Below are 25,375 nucleotides of genomic sequence, written 5' to 3'. Positions count from 1 at the left end.
TGGCTCTGCCATGACCCCGCTCAACGACCTCGGCAGCTCATTTAACCTCTCTGGAACTGAGCTCTCATCCTCAGAAAATGCGGGGCTTTAAGGTCCCTTGTAGTGAGAGGTGATTTTGAAAAATTAACATGATCATTTACCTATTCACGTAACAGACAAACATTTTTTCTTAGTTCCCAACTGTAGGCTAATGTTTCATCAGAGGGTAACAGAAACACCTTCCCCTGGGGCACTCCCATGTGACTGAGCTCAGCAAGGATTTACTGTCAGCTGCCACGCAACAGTTTCAAACTCAGCTCCAGTATTTTCAAGCACTAATACCTGAATGCCAGATTCTTCCACATCCCGCTGCCTGTCCTCCCCAAATCCGCTGCTGTTTCCCGGTCTGCCCTAGGTACTTTTCAGCTGTGATCATTGCACTGAATGTGTGATTTGCATATATATGAAATTATTTTGCACACGTAACTAACAGATCTTTCCCATAATTTAAAAAAAGAACACTGCTATCATAATATTCCTGTTTGGATAGCAAGAAATAAGTGTTTCATACGCCACTATTTTAACATTGGTAGCCTGGGAGCAGTTTCTTCTTTGTTTGTTTACTTCAAATAGCACAACATGGTAGCTTAACTGCATTACTGGTTTTATTCAAATCAGGGTTTCAAAATAGAAAAAAGAACAGTGAGGTTGTACTTTACAGAAGCACTTTTTCTGCAGGGCAAGAGGTTCAAGTAAGGAAGTTCGTGTGAGAACCAAAACGATAAAAAGGCCCACACTCAAATAGAAAAGAAAGCAAGAACAATTTTTTCATAGGGGAAGAGAGGAAAAAATGAAACAAGACGATACCAGAGAGACAGAGACAAACCATAAGAGACTCTTAATCTTGGGAAACAAACAGGGTTGTTGGAGTGGAGCGGGGTGAGGGGGTGGGGTGGCTGTGTGATGGACATTGGGGAGGTTATGTGTCATGGTGAGCACTGGGTGCTGTGTAAGACTGATGAATCACAGACCTGTACCCCTGAAGCAAATAATACATTATATGTTAATTTAAAAAATTAAAAATTAAAAAAACCCCAAACCAAACAAGATTCATCACTAACATTTATTCATTCATAAATACTGAGTGCTTTATTACATACCAGGCACCGTGTTAGATGCTGGGCACACCTAGTGGGGTAAGATACATTCTTTTATTTATGGAGTGTCTGTGAGTGTGGTATGACATGACATTCAACATAAGTTGAATGGGATGCTTGCCTTCACGGCGCATACTGTTTGGCAGGAGAGATGAATGTTGATCTAAAAACGACACAGATCTGTGCATGCACTGCAAATGAGGACAAGTCTGAGGACCGGGTATTCCACACAGAAGGAAGAGCACCAGCAGGCCTTAAAGGCAAGAGACAACACAGGGTTGCCTGGACTGCAACGGGGAGTGGCAAGAAATGGGGATGGAAGATCAATGAAAGGCAAATAAACCTCACTCCTGCCCCATGGTAAGGAATGTGGAAATTGATCCTGAGAGCCATGTACGGGAGTGAGGGGTTTCAGGAACATGGGTGAGAGGATTAAATTTGTTTTACGCTCATTTCCTCACTGCTCATTTCCTCATTGCTTTGTGTTTACACAGGATGCTGTGGTATCGGCATAGCACAAGACAGAAATGAAGTTTACGCAACAGAATTAGTGAGACACAGGAGGAGGAGTTCTGAGATCATGAAACATGAGTTAAGAACTCCAGAAAAGAAAGCATCATGACGTAAGCAGACCAAGACACGGTCTCCTTATGTCAAAAGCAATGAGCAGGGACAGAGCCTTCTAGGAACACATTTCCTTCACTTACGATTTAAAGTACAGCCAAATATTATTTTAAAATTTTGCCACAAATTTCAAACGTGTAACACCCTTGGTATGGGGTCTGAATTCAATGAAAGGGTGTTAATAATTATTATCACATTGAAATTCATAACCTTAAAGTTGAATATATAAGCACATTATGCAAAGATAACTCCCAAGTGGTCTTCAGTCTTTGAGGGCTAGAGAACTATTTTTTATAATGAAATAAAGGCTATAAGTTGAAATAATTGTACAGAAAAAGATGGTTTGTGAGGAATGGAGACATTTATTAAGAGGGTTGTTTCATTCAACAGAGATAGATTGTTCCAGGGTCTGTGCTTAGGACACAAAGATGTGGTCCCTACTCTCACAGAGCACAGTCATCAAGGATCCAAGGAAATGACATTTAGAAGGCGCTGCTGTGTGCTGTTATGGAGGGTAGGGGGAGTGGGGGCGGGGGGCCGCCGTATTCTGCGAACGCTTTGTCAAGAAAGTGATTCCTGAGCTCGATCTTATAGCATGAGCTGAAATCAGGGAGGGATGAATAGGGGTAAAATTAAGCAATTCAAGCGAGTGAGTAATGGTAGAACAGGCATTTCAGGGAGACACAAAAAAATGATTCAGAGGAATGAAAAACTGTTTGTATGGTTGGCTAGGAATACGCAAGTAATTTTAAGTGGCTATGGTAAAAGGGGTTTGGAAGAGGCTGGAGGACAATGAGGGTAGAAGGTAGACTGAGGACAGGGATGACTTGGCAGAGACCGGATCTTGTCCTGCAGGTAACGTGAAGTCCTTAGGGTTTTCAAGTTGGACTGTGACTTGATCAGATATGATTTTTCCAAAGCTACGGGCCAGAAGATGGGAGACAACAAACGGCTGTAACAGTGCCACACTTAACTTCCAGAACAGGTAGTATCTCATGCTTAAAGCAGGATCCCCACAGTTCTTTATGAAAAGTCATAATCAACAAAGAACAGGAGACTCGCTGCTCTCCAGGTACAAGAAATACCATGGATATGGACAAAACTTCAGCCCTCAGCAGAAGGTGGGTGTATAATAAAACATTACTACAGAAAGAGGGGGAAAAAAACCCTCTCTAACACTTCCTAGTCTTTGCTAAATTACTGCCACGTTCCACAGAAGGAAAGGACTACACAATGCAGAGCACCAGCCCTTGGGTCCTTGCTCCCCCACAGTTCTGTTGACACTGTGACTGACACCACTCACGCAGAACACCTGCGGACAAGGAGAAGAAACGGTACACTGTTCAAAATGCCAGGAGCCACTCTGATGGTAACCCCGGAGACGTCCTGATTCTTCAAGCAAGAATAGAGTTAAAACACCAATAATCTTAGTTGATATGGGAACGCCGTACTTTCAAAATCTGTTTTCATTTAGAGAACCACTGTGAAATGCTAGGCCAAATCTTTCTTTGAACTGGTAAGAAGAAAGCAAAAAAGCACTGATGCTAGGGATAAAGAACAAGAAAAATATTAATTGGAACATCTGAACATATAATTGGTCAGTGTCAAGGAAGATTGAAAAAATATATATCCCACGATCCAATAGTTCGACTTCCAGGAATTCATTCTACAGCAGTAAGGGCCCAAGTCCCTAGAGACGTGCGTCACGATGTTCCCTGCAGTATCCTATCTCTTGGCAAAAATCAGAAACATCCTGAATGCCCAGCAAAAGGGGAATAATGACATTATTAGCATCCATGTAGCGTGATTCAGAGGAATAAATGATACACTGAGCTCTACGATATTCATGACCTATTATTGTGTGAAAAAGTGCAACTAATATGAATAGTAGGATTCCATTAAAAATACGTGTATGTATATACATCATAAAAAATGCTCTGTGAGGATACAACCTTATGTGTCAACAGTGCCTCTGGGGATGAGAATACATGTGTGTGGAGGGGAGGGGGACATACTTTCTCACTTTTAACCAGTTGGTAAAATGGGAGTTTTAGTGTCAAATCCCAGTATCAGTTAATAATTTTCCATTAAATACCACTTTACTTAGCTGTCCCTTTCTGTAGATGTAGTTTCCTTATATATTATATATTCCATTTCTAACCTAAATTAGATATAAAAACCCCAAATAACTCTCCTTCCATTAATGTGGCCTTTTATTCCCACTTCATGACTGGAACTGCCTTATTACTTTTTTTTTTGAGTTGACAAATGAAATTTTATGCAATCTGAATGCAAAGACTTTGGTTTAACAAATTCATTAAAGTTGAAGAAAAAGCTGAGTTTAGCTGCCTGAGCAAAGAGCTCAGATGTTAATAGAATTCCAGGCCCTCTCGATTACCTCCTTGCGGGGGTGGAAGGAGTTTGGGGGATGTTAGCAGGGGATAAAACGAGGCACTGCGGGGAAAAGTGCTTAGCCCGGCATGGCCCACGGCAGTGGGGCTGGGGGGGGGGAGGAGGCATTCTGTTACTGGCGGCCACCGTCACTGTTGCTCATAAACGCCACGCTCCTTTGTAACTTAATGATTTAGATGTTCTTAATAACATTAAAGCATTGAGAGAGATTGTTGTATTAGTCTTGATATCCCTGATGTCTAGCTAAGGTGCTCAACAGACATCTGTTGAGTCAAATAATTGACATCGGTAATAAAATCATAATAGTGCCTACCTCAAGGGGTTGAGGATTAAACGAGTTACTATGAATCAATCTTTTAGAACAATGTCTCGCATGTGCTGAGTTTTATGTGAGTGTTTGCTGTTAGAGATCCTCAGTTTCTTTACTACAAGAAGAAAATCTCAAAGTATTCTAAAACTTCTGGTTTTATAATCTATTTGGAAGCAAAACCTGACCTGAACTATTTCGTTTTCATTTAATCCCACTTAGAGTGAATATTTTTTGACTGCAGAAACATTAAGATGTTTAATTATAGTGGCTATCCCAAATCGTACCAGAGGTCCTGTATCATACATGGTATGTACACATCATCTTCCTGAAATGTCAAAAGCTTCTAATTTCTAAAATACACATTTATTAAAGACTTTGCATAAGGGACCCTGGACCAGTGTTACCATCTTTGAAAGATCCTGTAATGTAGGTTTCAGTAGCATAAACAGGGGTATTTGGCTTTGAAGAAAAATAAGAACAAGAAAAATTGATCTGTTAAAAGATGACCTCTGAACTTTTAAAATACTGATTAAAACCAGATGACTGATTAGCCTTTAATAAAATAAGTGACCTTTAGCTTGCCTTCACCCAGTTACTCCCCTTCCATTCTTACACCGGCAAAGTGATCTTCCTCCCAGTCAGGACTCCTTCTGTCCCCCCCTGCCGCCTCTCAGGGAAGCTCACCACCCTGTGCACCTCTTCCTTACACCTCAGCTTCTCCTCTACCAGATCTGATTGTTACTATTTAAACGTGCTTTAGTCTCCTTCATTATACACGTTCCTATGATATCCAAAGTTCTCCTTTGTAGACACCTTATCCTCTTTTTCTTGGAACATGGTATACATCTACTGTGTCTTTTTCTCTTTTTCATTCCTCAATTCGTGACGGCTTGGCTTCCGCCCGCACCACTGCACTGAAATTGCTGAGTTCATCAATAATATTAAAGGACCCTTTTAGGAATTTACCTCACCTCCTTGCAGTAGCAAGCAGTGTTCAACACTTCCTCCTCCTTAATGCTCGGATTCTATTCAGATCCCTTCAATTACATACTCCACGCTCTCCTTGGATGTTCACATTTACTCCCAATGTCAATGACAAATTTCCAAATCTACATGTGCAGCCCAGCTTTCTCTCCTGAACTTCAGACAGTGTCTATGAGACATCTCCATTTTGACGTCCCTCAGGTGACCAAACTCTAGCTGAAACTGGATTTATGTTTGCTCCCAAACCTGTACATCCACGCCTCCTGGGTTCCCCATGCAGTGAATGGCACCAACACCTGGCCAGTTGTCAAAGAGCCTGGGAGTCGTCTTCAACCCTTCTCTCTCTTTCACCTCTTTTATAAATTCAGTCACCAGCACCCGCCAACGCAACCTCCTAAATGTCCCGAGAATCTACTACCATCGTGTTCATGTCACTTTCAGGCCACAGTCATCTCTAGCACAGACTACTGCATCAGATCCTTTATGGGCTTCTGCCTCTTGTTTGACCTTGGCTAATTCATTTTCAATAGTGCAACCAGACAGGTTTTTCTTAACTCAAATGGGATCATGGCTCTCCCTTCTTTCTTAAAACGCTCCACAGCTTCCAAATGTCCTTAAAATAAAGCCCACACACAGCCTTGTGTCTTACAAATGTGTCTTCCTCATTCTCTATATTCTATCAAACATTCAACAGATGTTTCTTGAGTACCTCCAATGTGGTGAGCACATTCTGGGATCTGAGGATACAGCAGTGAATCAGCCAAAGCTTCACACACCAAGGAGCTTATAATCCAGGACTTAGGGGTTGGGGATTCACACCAAGAAACTAAAACATTCCAGGTTTGAGTAACTGTTATAAAGGTGGTGTAGAGAGTGCTTAGTCAGTTAGCGTATTCTGGTATCATTTAGCTGAGAGATCTGAATGTCCTGGCCAAAGTCCAGCACACTCCTAACTCATCTCTTAGTTCCCAGCTGAGACCTCCCTTGGGGACTTCTCAGGTCATGAGTTTGCGTTGGCTGCAACTCCCAGATGCTCCAAAGCGCCATGTGCTTACCCTGGGGGCTCACCACCTGCGGGGTCGATGCCTATTGCCTGTCTCGTTTCTCCCCTGGACAGGACGGGGGACTGGACAATTTGTACCTGGCTGCATAACAAAACCAGTAGTTGCCCGAATTTCTCAATCGATATCACTTAAAGGACAGATGAAGTAATTAATAGCATTCAATAATTTTCCTGGCCTGAAGGTCCAGGTAATTTTGAAGTGGGAAATCATGAAAAGGTGTGTGGCTGACTGAAATGAGGAAAGGCCACATAAAACACTTCATTCATGACTTCTATTTGCTTTATTATTATTAATGTGAAGAGTAAGGCATAAAACTCAATACTTAGATTAAATTAATCATGATTTTCAAAGTATGCTTCTCTGCTCTTTTTTTATTCCCAGGCTCTGTAAAAATAAGTAGCCTTTCCTATGGGAAATTTTGAAACACGAAGTCAAATACTTCTTATATAAAACCTAATAGTTCCTTAACTGTTTTACGTATTCAACTTCTGAAGAAAGTTAATGACTGCACAATTACCCTCCTTTCTAACCACATGGATTTCTGTGTGTAGAGTGGGTATTTTCTAAGGCCTTTTATCTGTCTTTAATTCTAAACTCAAGATTGAAAGTAAACATGAAAAACATATTTTTAGGCATGGGTTTATGTCAAATGACTTTCTGCTAGAGAGATTACATCCGCCCAAACCTATTCTTTGTTTCATGATTCAGCTTGTCAACTGCTCCAAGGTAACTGAAAGATTCTTCTGAGGTCATACAACATCTTCCAGTTAAAAATCAAAGATAAGTGATTCCTGCACATGATCTGTATTAAAAAAAAAATCTAACAAGTCTTCCCCTGAGGTGCTGTGAAGGCTTCCAGTCATGTAAACGTTGCAGCGCGACTGTTCCTATTGTCCTATAATTCTCCACCACCGGCATGTAAGCACCCCCTTCCATTACGATGGTTTACATATGAAGGTGTCTGGAAAACTCAAGAGATGAAGAGAAATAAAAGTAAATAAGAACAGATGACAGGTCATTCCTCCAACTGAGGACAATCAACTTCTAAGGTTTTAGTGAACACCATGAAGGAAGCACTGAGGCTCCCTTACTCTCAGCAAAGATTGAATTTTTATCACCCTGGCATCAATATTTTCTATTTAATGTCAGCCTGTCACACTGGCACAGCGTACTGACTAGACTGTAGCTGACAGAGAATATCAAATACAACTCTGCTTCTCTGGTCAGAACGTTGTAGCCAGAACTCTTCAGTGTGGTTTTAGAGGGATGAAATCAGCCAATGTATTTACAGATTCGCCCTGATCGTCTATAAAGGCAATACTTCTAAGCCCACCTGACTAGAGTTAGTCTATTTGCTTTTGTCTCATTAGGTCTGTGATTCCATTTTAGTTTACTGGATTTTGCTGACAGGTATTTCAAATCCTATGTCTTTGTATAAAATAAAAGTTAATTGCTTTGCTTGAGTAGCTGAAGTCTTAATGAGCCAAGATAGATAGTCAGACATGGGGATGAAGGTGAGAAAAAACAGCTTAGAATTTAACACAACCAGGTAAAACAACTGTCAAGGAAGTATCTTAACAATGATGAATGAGAACAAGGAAAGCTAGAAAGATGTAGGAAATTTTTTTTAAAAGTCACTTACCCTTAATTCTTCCTTTGTATTGAAACTATCAAGAAGTTGTTGATAATGTCTATCTGTCATTTGTCGTAATAAGGACAGGAGACAAGCAACAAACTCCCCCTAATTAAAAAAAAAAAAAGGTGTATTTTTTATTAAGAGTAAAAATGAACATCAGGAATTTACTTTGAACTGCCCTCAAATAGAATACTTTAAAAAACCCACTAGTATCTAAAGTCACTCTACGAAGTCTTTAAATCTAAACTAACCATAATATTACAGTCAAAATTCCTCCCTGTGATGAATGCCATTTACTTGGTATATATGCATTTTCAAATTAGGAGATTTTTTTTTTTTTTTAACTTGGCTGGAAGCTTTTCACTAGAAAACTAACTTTACACACTTAAAGGAGGTAAGGTCATTTACTGAGCATTTACTATACCTTTATTCATTATGTTATTTGAACCTCATTATCAGTGCTATGAGGTAGGGGGTTTAGTATTTATTTAAAGACGATAAATTGTATGCTCAGTGGGCTAAAAGACTTGTCCAAAGTCACATCACTAAATAGTGGAAGAGCTGAAGTTATCTTTATATCTTTGTGACTCCAAAGCTCTTCCTGTACCTTATGCTCCATTTTTGAATTCACACAATCTCCACCAACTCATCTGAGGGCTGGTCTGCTGATTGGCAGGACACAGAGAAAGCCATATATTACAATGTTGGTTTCAAACAGCTTTTAAAAATAGCTTAATTGTGATCCTTTTCTGCTTGGGTGCTATGTGATTGACTCCTAAAAAATCCATTCTTAAAAATTGATAATGAAAAAAAAGCATCCATAGATCTGAAGACCTATAAAATTGCTATCACTTGCATTTCCCAAAGTACATCTAATTTAAAATATTTGTGTTCTAATGCAACCTTTTTTGCTCAGCAAAAAAATTATCTATTTTTAATGAGAACAGTAACATTTAAAACAATATGAACACAACAGGAGAAGCAGTCAGTGGTAACTGACAGTAAATTTACAAAAATGTACTTTAATTAGGAATTGGTGGGATTTTTTTGTTTTTTTTGCATTTACATGGAAAAAGGCTATAGACTCATGTGCAAAATCAGGGACTGAAAGCTTTCATAACTGGGATTTTCCAACAGAGGCAGCTAAGTCAGGAAAGTCAAATGTACCCCTTCCAGCTGCCAGGGGAGGCCTGGAGATGCTACTTAATCACCAGGTCAGGGTAACCAAAGATGCAGGCTGACTTCTTGCATGAGGATAAACATTTGTAACACACAAGTATGACAAAGAATTGTTTCTGCACACTTAGCGGGGCAAATATTTAAGAAACTAACAAGTAAGGGCTAGCAGAAATCTATCTTCTAAGCTCAACATAATACTTTGTTAATGAACAAAGAAAATCTTGGTACTTAACACAAGAAATGGAAAATTTAAGGGCACAATGATTCATATTTTAGCCCATGTGTGTTAGGAAACAATCCAAGGCTAGGAAAAGTAACAAGCCAAAAGGAATGAGAGAACACAACCTGCTGCTCACACAAGACTGGGAATAATATCTTTTTTTCACCAGCAAGATCTTGCCATATTAGGGCATCAGAATACTAAAAAAGACTTTTCTCAGTAGCAGGAAAAAATTACACATAGAATAAATGCTGCTCTGATCCTACCTAAGAAAGTTCAAAAGCAAGGTAAGAAACTATTAAATAGTTCCTAAGAAATTTAACCCCATTCTGGAGCAAAGTTCAAAGATATTTCTAGGACTTTAAAAAATCCATTTTCAACAGCATAAAATTCACAATGTCTGGCATTCAATAAAAAATTACTAGGCATTCAAAGAAGCAGGAAAAAATAATGATGCAAATAAGGAGGAAAAAAAATCAATAAAAACAGACCCAGAAATGACATAAATAATAGAATTAGCAGTAAAAGACATTAAAGTAACTATTATTACCATAGTCTATATATTCAGGGGACTATAGGAAAGTTTGGAAATGTTAATTTCACACATGAAAGAAAGCAAAAAGACCAAATTGAGATGAAGATTATAATGTGAGATGAAAATTTACTTAATAGGACTAATGGCAGATTAGACATATGCAGAAGAAAAGATTACTGAACTTGAAGACAGTAGAAATTCTCCAAAATTTAAAAAAAAAAAAAAAGGAAATAAAAGAAAAAGCATCAGTGAACTACAGAACAACTTCAAGTAGCAGAATATATATGTAATCGCAGATCTCAAAGAGGAGGGCACAGAAAAAGTAACTGAAAAAGTAAGGGGAAAAATTTGAGATTCTCTGAAAACTATAAATTTATGTATTAAAAAATTTCAACAATTCCTAAGCACAAGAAACATGAAAAACACACATAAAGGTACATTATAATAAAATAGCCAGAGGCAAAGAGAAAATATTAACAACAGTCAGTGAAAAACAGACACATTACACACAGAGGAACAAAGGTAAGGATGAGATATTTCTCATTAGAAATAATGCAAGCTAAAAGACCACGGAGCACTGAAAGAACAAAAACAACCATCAATCAAGACTGTGTTACCCAGCAAAAATCTTTCAAAAAGAAAGACAAAATAAAGACTTTTCAGACATTCCAAAGCTTAAACAGTACACCACTTCCATTCAACATTATACTGAAGGTTCTAGCCAGTGCAATAAAACAAGAACAAATAATAAAGTAATATACATTGGAAAGGAATAAAAAAAACTCTTAATTCACAGACAATATATTTGTGTACATAGAAAATGCTATCAAATCTATAATGAGCTACCAGAACTACTTAAGTGAATTAATCAATGTCTCAGAATACAAGATCAATATACCAAAATCAATTTTACTTCTACATATGAGAAATGAGTCATTGGAAAATGAAACTTAAAATAATTTATAATACCACTGAAACATGGAAGCACTTGGTGATATATATGGCAAAAGAGCTGCACACTGAAAATCACGAAACACTGATGAGAACAATTAAAGAAGACCTAAATAAATAGAATACTATGTTCATGGATTGGGAGATTTAATATTGTTAAGATGTCAATTCTCCTCAAACTGATATACAGATTCAGGGTAATCCCAATCAATATCACATTAGGCCTTTTGTGGGGTAGAAAGTGACAAGCTGATTTTAAAATTCATATGGAATCGTAAAGGGCTTGAAATAGTCGAAACACTGTTCAAAAAGAATAATGTTGAAGGACTTATACTATGTGACTTAAAGACTTATTATAAAGTTCTGGGAGTCAGGATATCGTGTTAATGGTGACAAAACAAAACAAAACAAAAATATATGAATAGAAAAGAACAGCCCAAACCAAAAACAACCCAAATGTCCACCAAAGGGTGAATGGACAAACAACCTGTAGTATATCCATATGATGTAACACAATTCAGCATTAAAAAAGAATGAACTATTGATACACACAACAACAATGAAGAAACTCAAATAATTATACTGAGGGAAAGAAGTCTAAATGTCACCACCCCCCACCAAAACAACCCTGTCAGTAACTATGTACTTTATGATTCTGTTCGTATAAAATTCTAGAAATGCAAACTTATCTGTAGTAACAGAAAGCAGGTCAGTGGTTGCCTGGGGATGAGGCCGTATGGGGGGCAAAAGGGAGGAAAGAGAAGAGGGCACAGGAAACTTCTCAGGGTGATGGACATGTTATTTATTTTGATTGTGATGATGGTTCACAGGTATATACATATGTCGAAACTTACCAGCTGTATACTTTAAATATGTATAATTTTTTGAATGTCAACTACATCTTAATAAAGCTTAAAAAAGACATTATGACAACATTATCATTTATGGAACAGCACTATGTGTAAGTTATGGTATTTTTGATTATATTATCAAATTCATTCCTTAATAGAGGCTTGTTGGGTGGACACTATTAACTTCATTTTACAGTAAGATCTGTTAAGGTTAAGTTATTTATCCCAGGTTTCACAGTTTGAAAATAGTGAAGCTGGGATATGAACCCCGGTAACTCTGGTTCTTCTACCTACTGTTCAGACTGACTTGATTTTATAGAGGAAATATACTTGAGTTTGAGGTTATATTTCAAATATAAATAGGTATATAAAAATCTATCAGTTGATAACCAATGTCTGACTTTTTAACCTCTCTCTTAAGTCTCAACTTAAAAATGCAAATCGACTTAGTAGAAACCCATTTAATTTCTCACCTCTTAGTTTTTCTACATCCGAGCTATACCATCTCAAATATAGCTACCAGATTAATATTCTTAAAATGTTTATTCCTAAAGCATACCATCCTGTAAATAGTGACATACCTTGAAGTTAGAAGAATTAATTACAAATTATTCCGATAATTTAGTAATAAGAAAAATTATTAAAAAAACAATAGACTTTCATTATGTATTTACAGTCAGTGTACACAGAAACACTTCTTTGAATCCAGGTTACTATCTATATTTGTCACATCTGGTATAGACTGCAAACAACTTATCCTGGTATCTAATCTTTGGCACATTTATGATGTGTGGTTAATCCGAACATCTACTCTGCAATGTCATTTTATGTACTCAATTTATTTAGGAACTCTAAGCACATTTAGCCCATTAAGAAGCCTGGATGTCCACTGTCCATAGCAACATCTTTCTAGGTATATCTCCTAAGGCAAGGGAAACCAAAGCAAAAATAAACTATTGGGACTATATAAAAATAAAAAGCTTTTGCACAGCAAAGGAAACCATCAATGAAACAAAAAGACAACATACTGAATGGAAGAAAATATTTGCAAATGATATATCTGATAAGGGATTAATATCCAAAATATATAAATAACACAACTCAACACACAAAAAAAAAAAAAAGAAAAGAAAAGAAAAAATCCAAACAATGTGATTTAAAAACAGGCAGAGAACCTGAAAAAACATGTTTGCAAAGAAGACATACGGATGGCCAACAGGCACACCAAAAGATGCTCAACGTCACTTATCCTTATGAAAATGCAAATCAAAACCACAATGAGATATCACCTCACACTTGGCTTGAATGGATAAAATAAAAAAGAAACAACAAGTGTTGGAGAAGATGTGGGAAAAAAGGAATCCTCGTGCACTGTTGGTGGGAATGTACATTGGTACAGCCATGTGGAAAAATGTATGGAGATTACTCAAAAAATTAAAAATAGAAATACCATATGATCCAATAACTCCACTACTGGGTATTTTCCCAAAGAAAACAAAAACACTAACTCAAAAGGATATATATACCCCTGTGTTTATTGCAGCATTATTTACAATTTATAATAGTCAAGACACAGAAGCAACCTGCAGGTCTATCAATTGACAAATGGATAAGGAAAATGTGGTATACATACACAATGGAATATTATGCAGCCATAAAAGATGGTATCGTGCCATTTGAAACAACACGGATGGACCAAGAGGGTATTATGCTAAGTGAAAAAAATCAGACTGAGAAATACCAAATGATTCCACTCACAAATAGACTTTTTTTTTAATAAATGCTTTTTGATTTTTTTTTTAAGATTTTATTTATTTATTTGACAGAGAGAGAGACAGCCAGTGAGAGAGGGAACACAAGCAGGGGGAGTGGAGAGGAAGAAGCAAGCTCCCAGCAGAGGAGCCCGATGTGGGGCTCGATCCCAGAACACTGGGATCACGCCCTGAGCTGAAGGCAGACGCTTAACGACTGCGCTACCCAGGAGCCCCACAAATACTCTTTAAAAAATGAATAAACACACAAAAAGCAGAATCAGACCTATAAATACAGAGAACTGATGATTGCCAGAGGGGAGGGGAGTAAAAGGCTGAACAAAATGGATGAAGGAGAGAGGGAAATACGGGCCTCCAGTTATGGTACAAGTAAATCACAGGAATAAAAGCAGAGCATAAGGAATACAGTCAGTGATACTTCAACTGCAATGTGACAGTACAGATGGTAGGAACACTTGGGGTGAACACAGCATAAGGCATAAACTTGTCCAATCATTAAGCTGTATACCTCAAACTAACATAACATTGTGTGTCAACTACATTCCCAAAAAAAAGAGGCTCAGATGTCTAATATTTTACTAAAATATTTTTCATCTATAATGTAATTGTTTTTTGTTTTTAAAGTATTTTAAGTGTCCAAGGGTGCCTGGCTGGCTCAGTTGGTTGGGCATTTATCATTGGCTCAGGTCATGATCTCAGGGTCCTGGGATGGAGCCCCACGTCTGGCTCCCTGCTCAGCGGGGAGTCTGCTTCTTCCTCTCCCTCTGCCCTTCCCCTGGCTTGTGCTTTCTCTTATAAATAAATGCAATCTTAAAAAAAAAAAAAAATTGAAGAAAACCCAAGGTTCAACAATTGCCTAAAAAGAATAAATGAATACCATCCTTGGCCAAGATTAGCTTTGTTTCAGTGTGGGAGTTATTTACATATACGCATTGCCTTTAAAATATTATGTGTCTCAGTGGCTTGGATCCATTTTATGTATACACTGAGTACAGTGGGCATTTCTATCAATAATTGTGAATAGCAAGGGTATTAGATGGCTACACCAGCGGCCCTCATGAAACCTTCTGTTATACACATGCACTATTCTTTCCAGAAATTTCTTACAGAATTCTGCATCCCTCTCCTTCCCCTGACCAGAAGTACATGAAAAGTTCAGACAAGTCTATCTTTCTTAGACATGGCCTATGTTGAGTTGAGTCGCCTGCACCATAAATGGGGATAAACCAAATTATGGGCAGAGAAAGAAGCCTTTATAAATTGTAAGGAACTCTCGAATCCAATTAGTTGAGGGTGTGAGCAAATGGCCATATACGCTGCTGTATTAAATCTGCTTCCACGTACAATTAGATTTTTGAAAGGAACCGATTACAATGTTTTTTTTTCTTTCTAGCAAGAGAGAGCATTTTAAAGTTTAAAGAACAGTTGGTAAAGGAACAAAGAGTACAATTCCTTTAAATAGTAAAAATAAGGCTACTGTTATCTAGAATTATGATGCAGCGGAAGCCAGTCCCTCTGTTAGCGTTATGGGGAGGCAGAATGACAGCCACGGGACTTGCAAGAGTACCGGAACACTTCACCATGACACGCTGTGGGAGCTGCTTTCACCCCCAGGATGTCCACTTATTGTGGGCACTTTTCCTGCAAAGACTGAACAGGCAGGACTACCACGTACAGACCTCCTGTTATTCAGAGAGCCTGTTCTCCATGAGCAAATGGTAAAGAAATTAAGTCTTCAGTGCCCACAGAGGACGGACTCTGTGAATGACCAGCGCATGCTCCTCACCACAGAACTAGTTATAACAACAATATAATTATTCAGCAATCATAATAACACTACTGTGACTATTGTCGCTACTACAATAATGACTGAAGTAAACTGATATTGTTTAATAAACCCTTACAGATGTGAGGAAATCCTCACACTATCTTTGAGAGAGGTCCAATTATTTTCTGCTTTATTTGTTTTTTTTATTTTTAAAAGATTGTATTTATTTATTTGGGGGAGAGAGAGATAGCACAGAGGGAGAGGGAGAAGCAGACTCCCTGTTGAGCAGGGAGCCCGATGTGGACTGGATCCCAGGACTCTGGGATCACGCCCTGAGCCAAAGGCAGACGCTTAATGACAGCCACCCAGGCGCCCCTATTTTCTGTTTTAAAGACAAAGGAACAGAAGCTTAGAGATATTTATAAATTGCCCAAGAGCATGCAGGTAATGAAGTGGCAAAGGAGGAGTCAAACCAGATCTGCTTGAGTACCCTGAAAAAAATGTCTTACAGCATAAAACCAAAGGAGCCAAATAATTCAAGTGCATGTTTCCCAGCAAATTTCAATCCACATACCTTGAGAGAGTCTGGTTTTTCCCAAAACGGGGGAGGTACAACATGGCTATGCTGGGCTAAGTTTCTCTTTAGGTGATTTTCCTAAAATTTAGAACAATGGATGAACATCCTGCCTGCCCTACCCCCAACTTCATCTGCAAACCTGATTCACTGCCTTCAAGTCTCTTAGTTTGTATTGATCATTACATCCTGAAAGCCTAAAGGCCATGTATACCCCAGAGAGATTTGTCATTGACAACCCTGCCTCCGGATACAAAGCAGTCTGAAAAAGTGTTCTAGCTTCTGACCCCAGACAGTCTTTATCCACAGCCAGCACCAGCTCTGAGGTTTGCTGGGCTATTTTAATTTTAAAACTATGTTAGAGCTCTATTGCCAGGAAGCAGTTAAAATGTCGCCATCAAAACCATAATGAAGGAGAACTTTCTTCTGCTTTGGAGAAGATGGAGGAGATATACTTTTATCTATTCCTTCTGCTAAGTACTCCTTTACAAACCTCACTATTACATAGAGAACAAACAGAAGAAGAGTCTGAAGGTAAAGAAAAGAGAGCAGTCTGGTCAGGGATCTTGGGAGCTCAGGAAGGACATGGTACTGTAGTCTCTGGGTTTTCTTTCTGCTTCCGGTATCTCACACCTGGAGCTGAAGAAGCTGGCCAATTACACCAACAATTACAAACGACAATTACAAACAACAAAGGTCTACTCTCTTTGGCTAAAGGATCAGGTAAAGGGCAGTCTAGCAAGATAGAACTTTCGGTAATAACTGCTCACTCCAGTTGAACACTACAAAAAACTTTGGCCTCACCCACACCAAGTGGGGAGCTTAGACTTCCACGCTCAAAAAGCTGTGCAGAAGTGCCCTAATACCTTCCTCAGAGAAAGCCAAATCAGGAGCCGGTGCTTTCATGCCCAATGGTCAGTGTTAGTGAAGATAATATGGGGAACACGGACTTCGACCTCTGTCCATAATGAGTTAGCAACCTTCCTCTTCCCCTGCCAAGTGGTATCACATAAAGCCAGCAAAAACAGAAGGCTTAAGACCCAGAGTCTTATAATATAAAAATGTCCAGGCTTCAATTAAAAATCACTTATCATACCAAGAACCAGGAAGACCCCAAACTGAAATAAAAAAGACAATTAATATATGTCTACATGGAGATAACAGAATGTTAGAATTATCTGGCAGAGCTTATGCAAAAATTAACTCAAAGGGCTCATAGACTTAAATGTAAAATATAAAACTGTAAAACTCTTAGGAAAAAAACCTAGGAGATAAACTTTAGGATTTAAGTCTAGACAAAAGAATTCTCAGACTTGACATCAAAAGCATGGTCCATAAAAGGAAAAAGTGATCAAGTGGACTTCATCAATACTAAAAACTTGTGCAAAAGACCTTGTTAAGAGGATGCAGAAACAAACTATAGAAAGGGAGAAAATATTTATAAACCACATACTCAATAAAGGACTAGTATCTAGAAAATATAAAGAACCGTGAAAATTCAACAGTAAAAAGAAATTCAGGTAGAAAATGGGAAAAAGACATGAAGAGACATTCCACCAAAGAGGACATACTGGTGACAAGTATATGAAAAGATGTTCAGCATTATTAGCCATTAGGCAAATGCAAACTAAAATCACAATAAGATATTACTACCCATGTAACAGAATGCACCCCCCAACAACAACAAAAAATGACAACACCAGATGCTGAAGAGGGTAGTGAGAAATTGGATCATTCACACATTGTATACATGAGAATGCAGTTACATAGCCACTATGGAAACTAGTTTGGCAGTTTCTTTAAAAACTGAACATGCGGGGACTCCTGGGTGGCTCAGTCAGTTAAGCGTCTGCATTGGACTCTGTCATGATCTCAGGGTCCTGGGATGGAGCATCACGTGGGGCTCCCTGCGTAGTGGGGAATCTGGTTCTCCCTCTGCTCCTGTGTGCTTCTCTCTCTCAAATAAATAAAATCATAAAAAAAAAAAAAAAACCCAGAAAACTAAACAGCCAACCACCATACAATCCAACAACCACGCTCGTAGGAATTTATCCTAGAGAAATGAAGACTTCTGCTTACATAAAAACTGGCACAGAAACATTTATAGCAGCTTTGTTCATAATGGCCAAAATCTGGAAACAATCCAGGTGGCCTTCAATGGGTGAGGGTTAAACACACTGTGGTACGTCCACAACATGGAAACTACTGAGCAATAAAAAGGAGTAAGATATAAAAATATATAAATATATAAAATAACTTGGATGAATCTCCAGAGAATTATTCTGAGTTAAAGAAAAAAGGCTTATTACAAAAAGTTATAGACTGCATGATTTCATTTTTTTTTAAACATTTTATTCATATGATATGGAGAGAGAGAGAGAGAGCAAGCACAAGCAGATGGAGCAGCAGGCAGAGGGAGAAGCAGGCTCCCCGCTGAGCAGGGAGCCCAATGTGGGGCTCCATCCCAGGACCCTGGGATCACGACCTGAGCTGAAGGTAGATGCTTAACCAACTTAGCCACCCAGGTGCCCTGTATGATTTCATTTCTATAACATACTTGAAATGACAAAGTTATAAAAATGGAGAACAGATTTGTGGTTGTCAGGGTTAAGGAGGAGGTGGAGATGGGAAGGAAGTGGGTTTGACTGTAAAAAGGCAACAGGAGGGATTGTTGGGGTGATGGAAATATTTTGTGTCTTGACTGTATTAATGTTAATATCCTAGTTGTGATATTGTCCTCAAGTTCTGTAAGATTTTACCATTGTGGAAACTGGGTAAAAGCTGTGTAATATTTCTTACAACTCTGTAATAATTCTTACAACTGCATGTGACTCAATAATTATCACAAAAAGTTTAATTAAAAAAACATGAAAAAACAAAATAAATTCAACATAAAAAACCCCCAAACCCATAATGAACCCCAGTAGTATTAAGCATCAACAACATGTTTTGAGCATTTACTTTGGACAAAGTAGTGCACTAAATACAGGAAGACAACCTCCATGACATAGGTACCATTTTCCATATGAAATTGAGAAATCAATTGCTTGCTCCTCTTTTCTTTAAATGAGGCAGTACAGCTATTAATATATTAGGAAGTTTTTCATACTCTTTAACTTAGTTTGTTAAAAGAAAGAGTTTAACTTTATTTTCCAAATTCAGAGCTTGGTTTCCTCAGGTGAATCTCAGCTCTGAAAGCAGAGAAAATAAAATTCAACACGACATGGCCATCCTGAAACAGTCAGGAGAACTTGGTAGGAGAGTCAGGGCAGACTTTTTATTTATTTTTATTTTTTTAATTAATTAATTAATTGATTAATTATTAAAGATTTTATTTATTTATTTGACAGACAGAGAGGCAGCGAGAGAGGGAACACCAGCAGGGGGAGTGGGAGAGGGAGAAGCAGGCCTCCCGCCGAGCAGGGAGCCCAACGCGGGGCTCGATCCCAGAACACTGGGATCATGACCTGAGCTGAAGGCAGATGCTTAACGACTGAGCCACCCAGGCACCCCAGACTTTTTATTTTTTTTTAAGTAAAAATAAAAATTATTTTCATCAGGGGCTAGGCAAACATTCTTAAGACAGAGGTTCTATTGTGGCTGATTTATAAAAAGAATGGCAAAAGCAGACATTTTTGTAAATATATGTGAAAACTATAGCATCTACTGCCATTCCTGATATTTGGAAGAATATTCTTAATCATATCTAAAAAAACCCCTCATTCTTGGTCAACTGAATGTGAGTTTTAAATAGAATCCATCCATCCATCCATCCATCCATCCACCCACCCACCTCTCTCTATAGACAAACATACACACTTAAAAATATATATACATACATAAACTACCAGATACATTATTTCTTAATATTTTATAAATCATGTTATATTAGACTCATAAAATATTGGAGCCTGAAGTTTACTTAGAAATTACCATGTCAAACTTTCTCATTCATAGCTGAGGAAACTGAGGCCTCCCCAAATTAAGATCCTTACTATTCACAGTGAGAAATCCAGAATTAGAACTCAGGACCCCTGACTCTTGTTTCTCTATTTCACCACTGTTATTTCCTCAAGCAATCTGAGTGAAAATTGAATTGGAAATTGAAAAAGAAAATGAAAAGCTATCAAGAGGACTGGGGACACAGACTCACAGGCTAATTTAAATTGGGCAAAGTGAGAGCTAGTAACGAATCTGGCTTCCTGAAATTAAACATATCTTAATCGAAGATCTTTTAACAAACAGGTTTCTTATCTTCATTCCCTGGTAAAATATAAGTAACTTACTGTGTATTTGAAATACCCGAGGGTCACCCTCCCAAGGGCAGATTTCCCAGATTCCTATAGCAACCCACCCTCAATGTGACTGAAGCTTTTACAAGCACAACTGTGCTCTGTTCCGTGTGCCATTAGCTTTATGATCTTACAGTGACATCCTGGAACTGGAGCCGCATGGCGGAGCCGGACGGCTGCGGTCGACTGGTGATCTCCAATATGGTTCTCAGCAGGATGTCCAGCAGGCTGGCCACTATCACATCTATTTCCTCCAACACAGATTTTTCCTTAAGAGAAAAAAATAAGGAGTTCAGGAAATGGTGGCTTAATATATGTATTAATCTCTCTTTAATGGAAAAGGGGGGAAACCCCCCCACATTTCCAAATACAGAATCAAAAATCAGGGGATTCGAGAACTTGACAGAACTGGAACTCACCTATGTCACCTAAGTAAATGGCCTTCTTTTACAGAAAACAAAGCACAGAGAAACGCACAGCTTACCCAAGAATACCCAACTAGGCTGTGCAGTGGATACTGGACATACAAATGAGAAGGCGGGTGATGTTCTGGAAAGCAGAGCAGATGAATTCAGAGCACGAGCTAGGCACAGACACAGTGTGTGACGGGGCCCAGGCAGTTCGCCTCTCCAAGCCGGATTCCTCACTGAAAGCCCCTCCTGGTTCCCAAAGTCCTGAATTGTTTTGATTTCAGATTGTGCTTACATATACTCTTGTCATCACTTGAGCTGCACAGGTCATTTTCCAAAACTCTTAAATGCAAATGACTATTCCTATAAAAATGATCTTTAGAATATCCTCCACATAAGATGAGCAAACAGCGTCCAGTATAGATGAACACCATGAGATCCAGACTGGACCGAAGGTCAGTGGCCGCGGTGGGCCCTGCTTCCCTAAAGCAAAACTAATATGTGTATCCAAGCCCCCAGGACTTGAGAGAGAGACCCAAATAGCTCTGCACTGACTGTATGAGCAGAGCTGGATTCTTATACTCGCGCAAGACAAAACTCTGTCAAAGGCTTCCTGCCTTTCCAAAAGAGAACCAGCCAAACAAACAAAAACTTTTACAAAGTATGAGTTCGAAACAGCTTTTTGGCCAGAGTTGTGATAAACTTTCTTACACTTGCAAGAAAACTACCAAGGTTTCCCCCACAGAGCAGAGTTTCTGTTCTGAATTCCTTATCAGGTAAGTCCAAACGCTGACTGTAACTTCAAACTTAAATAGACAGGAGAAATTTTTAAAAAGTCTTTTTCCCTACTGCTATTTGTTTTCAGTTTTCTGCAGTGAACTATCACACTTAGCAGAATTATATAGAGATGTTTTAAGCAAAACTAACATTTTCCCCCTGTCATCACTCTTCTCCCCAGTCCCAGCCCAACTATGGAGCCTGGGGATCCTGGGGATGTGTAAAAATCAGTCGTCCCTCCCCAGGCAGGTCTCTCTATTACACTTTTATACACAGAGTTTCTGACCCTTTCCTCTCAGGTACCAACTCTGTTCCCACAGTGCTGGGGCCCTCTCCTCATTCCTTCCACTGGGGTTCCATGCCAGCTCAACGCGGAGCCCTTCAGAAAGCGATCGTAAGTAAGAGTGACAAACATGGGCAAACTGTAGCAGAGCAGTAGCAGGGAGGCAGAGAAACAGGAGCCCCAGCACTGCTCTGGACAAGCTGTCGAAGAGTACGGTGCCAATTCACAGCTGCGAACTGACAGAACTAGAACAGAACATCTTTACATGTGAATTTCACATCAGCCCCGTGAGCCATGGACATGAATACTCAGAGTTGTCCCCATGTATACGTAAGCATGTGACTTTTCTTTATTTGCCCTGCATCCTCTAATGCAACCGTGCTGCATGCAGCAAGAGCCAGTTACGTGCACAGGAATTCCCAAATCTGTAACAATTTAGTGATTACTGCTGGGGCTGAGTAATGACTACGGTACAAGATACGATCGGTCTCCTGGGGCTTTCCTCTGCTTTCAGTTTCTGCAGGGCAGGGCCCAAGGGCCATGACCAAGCTCTGAGCATCACCATGCAGCCTTCCACAGAATGGGTCCAAAAAGACTTCGCTTTGCAGGCAGTAATTTATTCTTGCCACAGAGTATTCATCATATCAAGATTAAAGACACATGTGGGAGGCTTTGAGATTTCTAATTTTTCTCACTGGGTATTCAGTTCTTTCTCGAAATACAAGTTTAGGAAACCCAGGTTATTTGGGGTTGTAGCAATCTTACAAGGTTAAAAAAAAAATTATTTCAGAGGAAAAGCAAAATGTCCAACCCAGCTGGAAGTAAAAGTGAGAGTCTCAGAGCGTTACTCTTCAGGGTGGTTTCTTTGAAGACTTTAACATTTTTATTTCCAGAAGCCATTGGATGGGAACTGCATACTATGGCCTGTATTTACTTACTGAGCTATTTTTCTTGATGAGACAAAATACGTTGCTAAGGATACGTGCACACATGATCAGGTCCTTCTGTTCTTGCAGGTGCATGTGGAGGTGATGTAACACGACAGGCAAGAGAATGTACCTGGAATCTGGAGAGAGAAGAAGCGTTAGCGTCACATCTGTGCAGTCCCACGCCAACCTCATGCAAATCCTTATCTATTCTTTAATCTAATTGTAATTGTTAAATGATCAACACAGAGTTAAAAGGTACATGAATGGTACTGAAAAACAGTGGTTCCTTTCCCTAATCCATGATTCCTGCATTCAAGAGGCCTTTGATTCTCATGTTGAAATAGGTTATTTTTTAAATTGTTTTACCTCCAAATATTTACATGGCATACTTATCTGGCTGTTTTCTGATTTCTCATTGAGATCGACCATCTACTGACTTCTTACTATAGATTTACCCTCTTTTCTTCCTATCACAATTCTATCACAAATCCTATCACAATTTCTGGCTAAATTAACATTTTGTATTTGCTACCATTCTGATTTCCAGTGCTTTGCACATGACCCCATTTTTGTTTCACCTTGGCTTATCTGTCTTTGAAAGCTTTCAGGAAATAATTCCTGATAATTCAAAATTTCCTGATTGTGTACCTTGCCTTGGCCCCTGAAATCTATAAACTTGTGTCCTTCAGCTCTGGGTACTTGCCTTGAAATCCTAGTAGGATTATTTCCTTCTCTCTAGTTTTTCTGTCCTCTGTCTGGAGCTCTGACTACACTGACATTATGAATGTCTTAAACTATCTTCTCGAGTATTTTTTCATCCTCTTGTCCAACTTCCTTATCTTCCAGCCCTTCGACTTTCTTAGCGTTCTTTCTTGTTTCCAAGGCTGGTGTCGCAGGTGTGTGGCACATGTGACACCACACAGGTGCCTGTGCTCGGAAGGGCCCCATGCTTGGTTTCATGCTCTGTGCTCCCAGCATGAAATTCCTAATCATTTGCAAGGAAGAGGTGTTGTATTTTCATTATGCAGCCACTCCTGTTTATTTCTCTGAATGATATCCTTTTACAGCATGTCTCATGGATTTTTCTCTCGGGTTAGTCACAGACAATTTCGTGATTTTTTTTTTCCTCTCCTTGAATTATCTTTTTCTTCTAAGTTCTTTTTTCTGTTTCTTCATTTTGGTCTCTGCTTTCAAATTAAAGGTATTTCTACAAGTATCTGAGGATTGTTATTATCTGTCTTTACAAGCAAAGCACTAAAATGCTAAGTGGGGAAAAAAACCACAACTGTGTGCCTTGGAAAGCTTGTGAACTGGTGAAGCTTCACAGCAGGGAGGGAAGGCATCCAGATGTTTCATCAAGGGACCCCCAAAATTCAGAATCTGAGACATCTTTTCTTGGGCTGGTCACTTTCTCTACGGAGGAATCTGGCAAACTCCTCTCTGGGGAGCATGAAATCATCATCTTTTAGTCATTTGAAATCAAGAAAGGAAGGGGCAGGTAGGGGTCTCTCTGTTTAATTGTGAGGTCCTGCTTATGGTGTGGATCCCCATTCTCAAATTCAGCAGTGTCTGATCTCCTGAATCTAGGCATATCTCATTCACTTTCTTTGGAGAGTGAACTTCCCATTTTTGGTTGATTTAGAGAAGGGGGCAGGCAGGGCGCTAAGTACTCCTTCTAAGGATTTTTTAAATCCAATTTTCATATTTCCAGAACCCTTAATCTTCAGATATCTGGTATTTTCTTTTTATTTTTCATAATTTTTTAAAGCTTATTTATTTTTTTTAGTTATCTCTACACCCAGTGTGGGGCTTGAACTCACGACCCTAAGATCAAGCGTTGCATGCTCTTCCAACTGAGCCAGCCAGGTGCCCCTGGATAACTGATATCCTCCATTCCTGATTCTTTCTGAAACCACCCTGAGCTGTCTGCAGTTCTGCGGAGTAAATGAGTTTGTTCCTTGGCTCTATTCCAACTCCACACACCTGTGCGCGTCCGCTTTCTCTTGTCTGCTGTCAGCTACCACTCAACTTTGTAAAAACTGTTGATATTTTTATGTTATCTCCTCTCCAATGCTCCTAAACTTGTGAGATTACACATTAAAAAAAAAATTCCTTTACCAACCATAGATACGAAAATGCATTTTACAACTTTAGCAAATCAATTCTGGCAACATGTAAATACGTATTATTTCACAACCAGACAGGCTTATCTTAAAAGCAAGGTTTGTTAAACATCTGAAAATCATACTTGCATACTTTCATCAGGGAAGAAAGATAAATACAATGGATTCTTGTGATTCATGCTGGGTAAGTTCTAACAAGTCACTGGAAACAATGAAACAGCCAATAACGTCTCATGTCTCACAGGAGCCATATATATAGAGATACAATACATATCCCATATTGATAACAATATTAAATCCTAAAAACAACTCATCCAGTCAGATTCTATTTCCTTTATGTTACAAAAGAGAAAAAGATGTTCAGAAGCATTAAGTGACATTGCCTGAGGCTACCCCACTGAGAGGGGCCACAGGTGGGATTCAAACTATCAAGTGGCCCCAAAGCTGGAGGTTCTTGCGCTGGGCTGCACTGCCCCCTACTGCTTCATCGTCTAGTTATCCCTGTATGAGCGTGGAAAGGAAGGCAGAGCATTACTGAGTTTAAT

General features: G+C 39.0%; 1 protein-coding gene across 4 annotated transcripts in view; it reads right to left on the bottom strand.

Annotated features, from left to right (window-relative positions):
• Window positions 1-25,375, bottom strand: part of DOCK4 (dedicator of cytokinesis 4) — a 409,713-nt gene that overhangs the window by 85,684 nt on the left and 298,654 nt on the right. For 3 of the 4 annotated variants that reach the window (XM_045792824.2, XM_045792826.2, XM_045792825.2), the window contains exons 24-26: window positions 22,717-22,844; window positions 20,443-20,577; window positions 8,173-8,271 (exon numbers count right to left, since the gene is read on the bottom strand). In XM_045792824.2, coding sequence (XP_045648780.1) covers window positions 8,173-8,271; window positions 20,443-20,577; window positions 22,717-22,844 — 362 coding nt within the window. The remainder of the gene's footprint in view (window positions 1-8,172; window positions 8,272-20,442; window positions 20,578-22,716; window positions 22,845-25,375) is intronic. The other variant, XM_087860893.1, reaches the window with a different exon arrangement.

The sequence above is a fragment of the Ursus americanus genome, chromosome 3 (assembly GCF_024610735.1).
Source record: "Ursus americanus isolate L20-20 chromosome 3, mUrsAme1.1.p, whole genome shotgun sequence".
In the NCBI taxonomy this organism is placed as follows: Eukaryota; Metazoa; Chordata; class Mammalia; order Carnivora; family Ursidae; genus Ursus; species Ursus americanus.
This window is presented reverse-complemented; position numbering and strand designations above follow the sequence as displayed.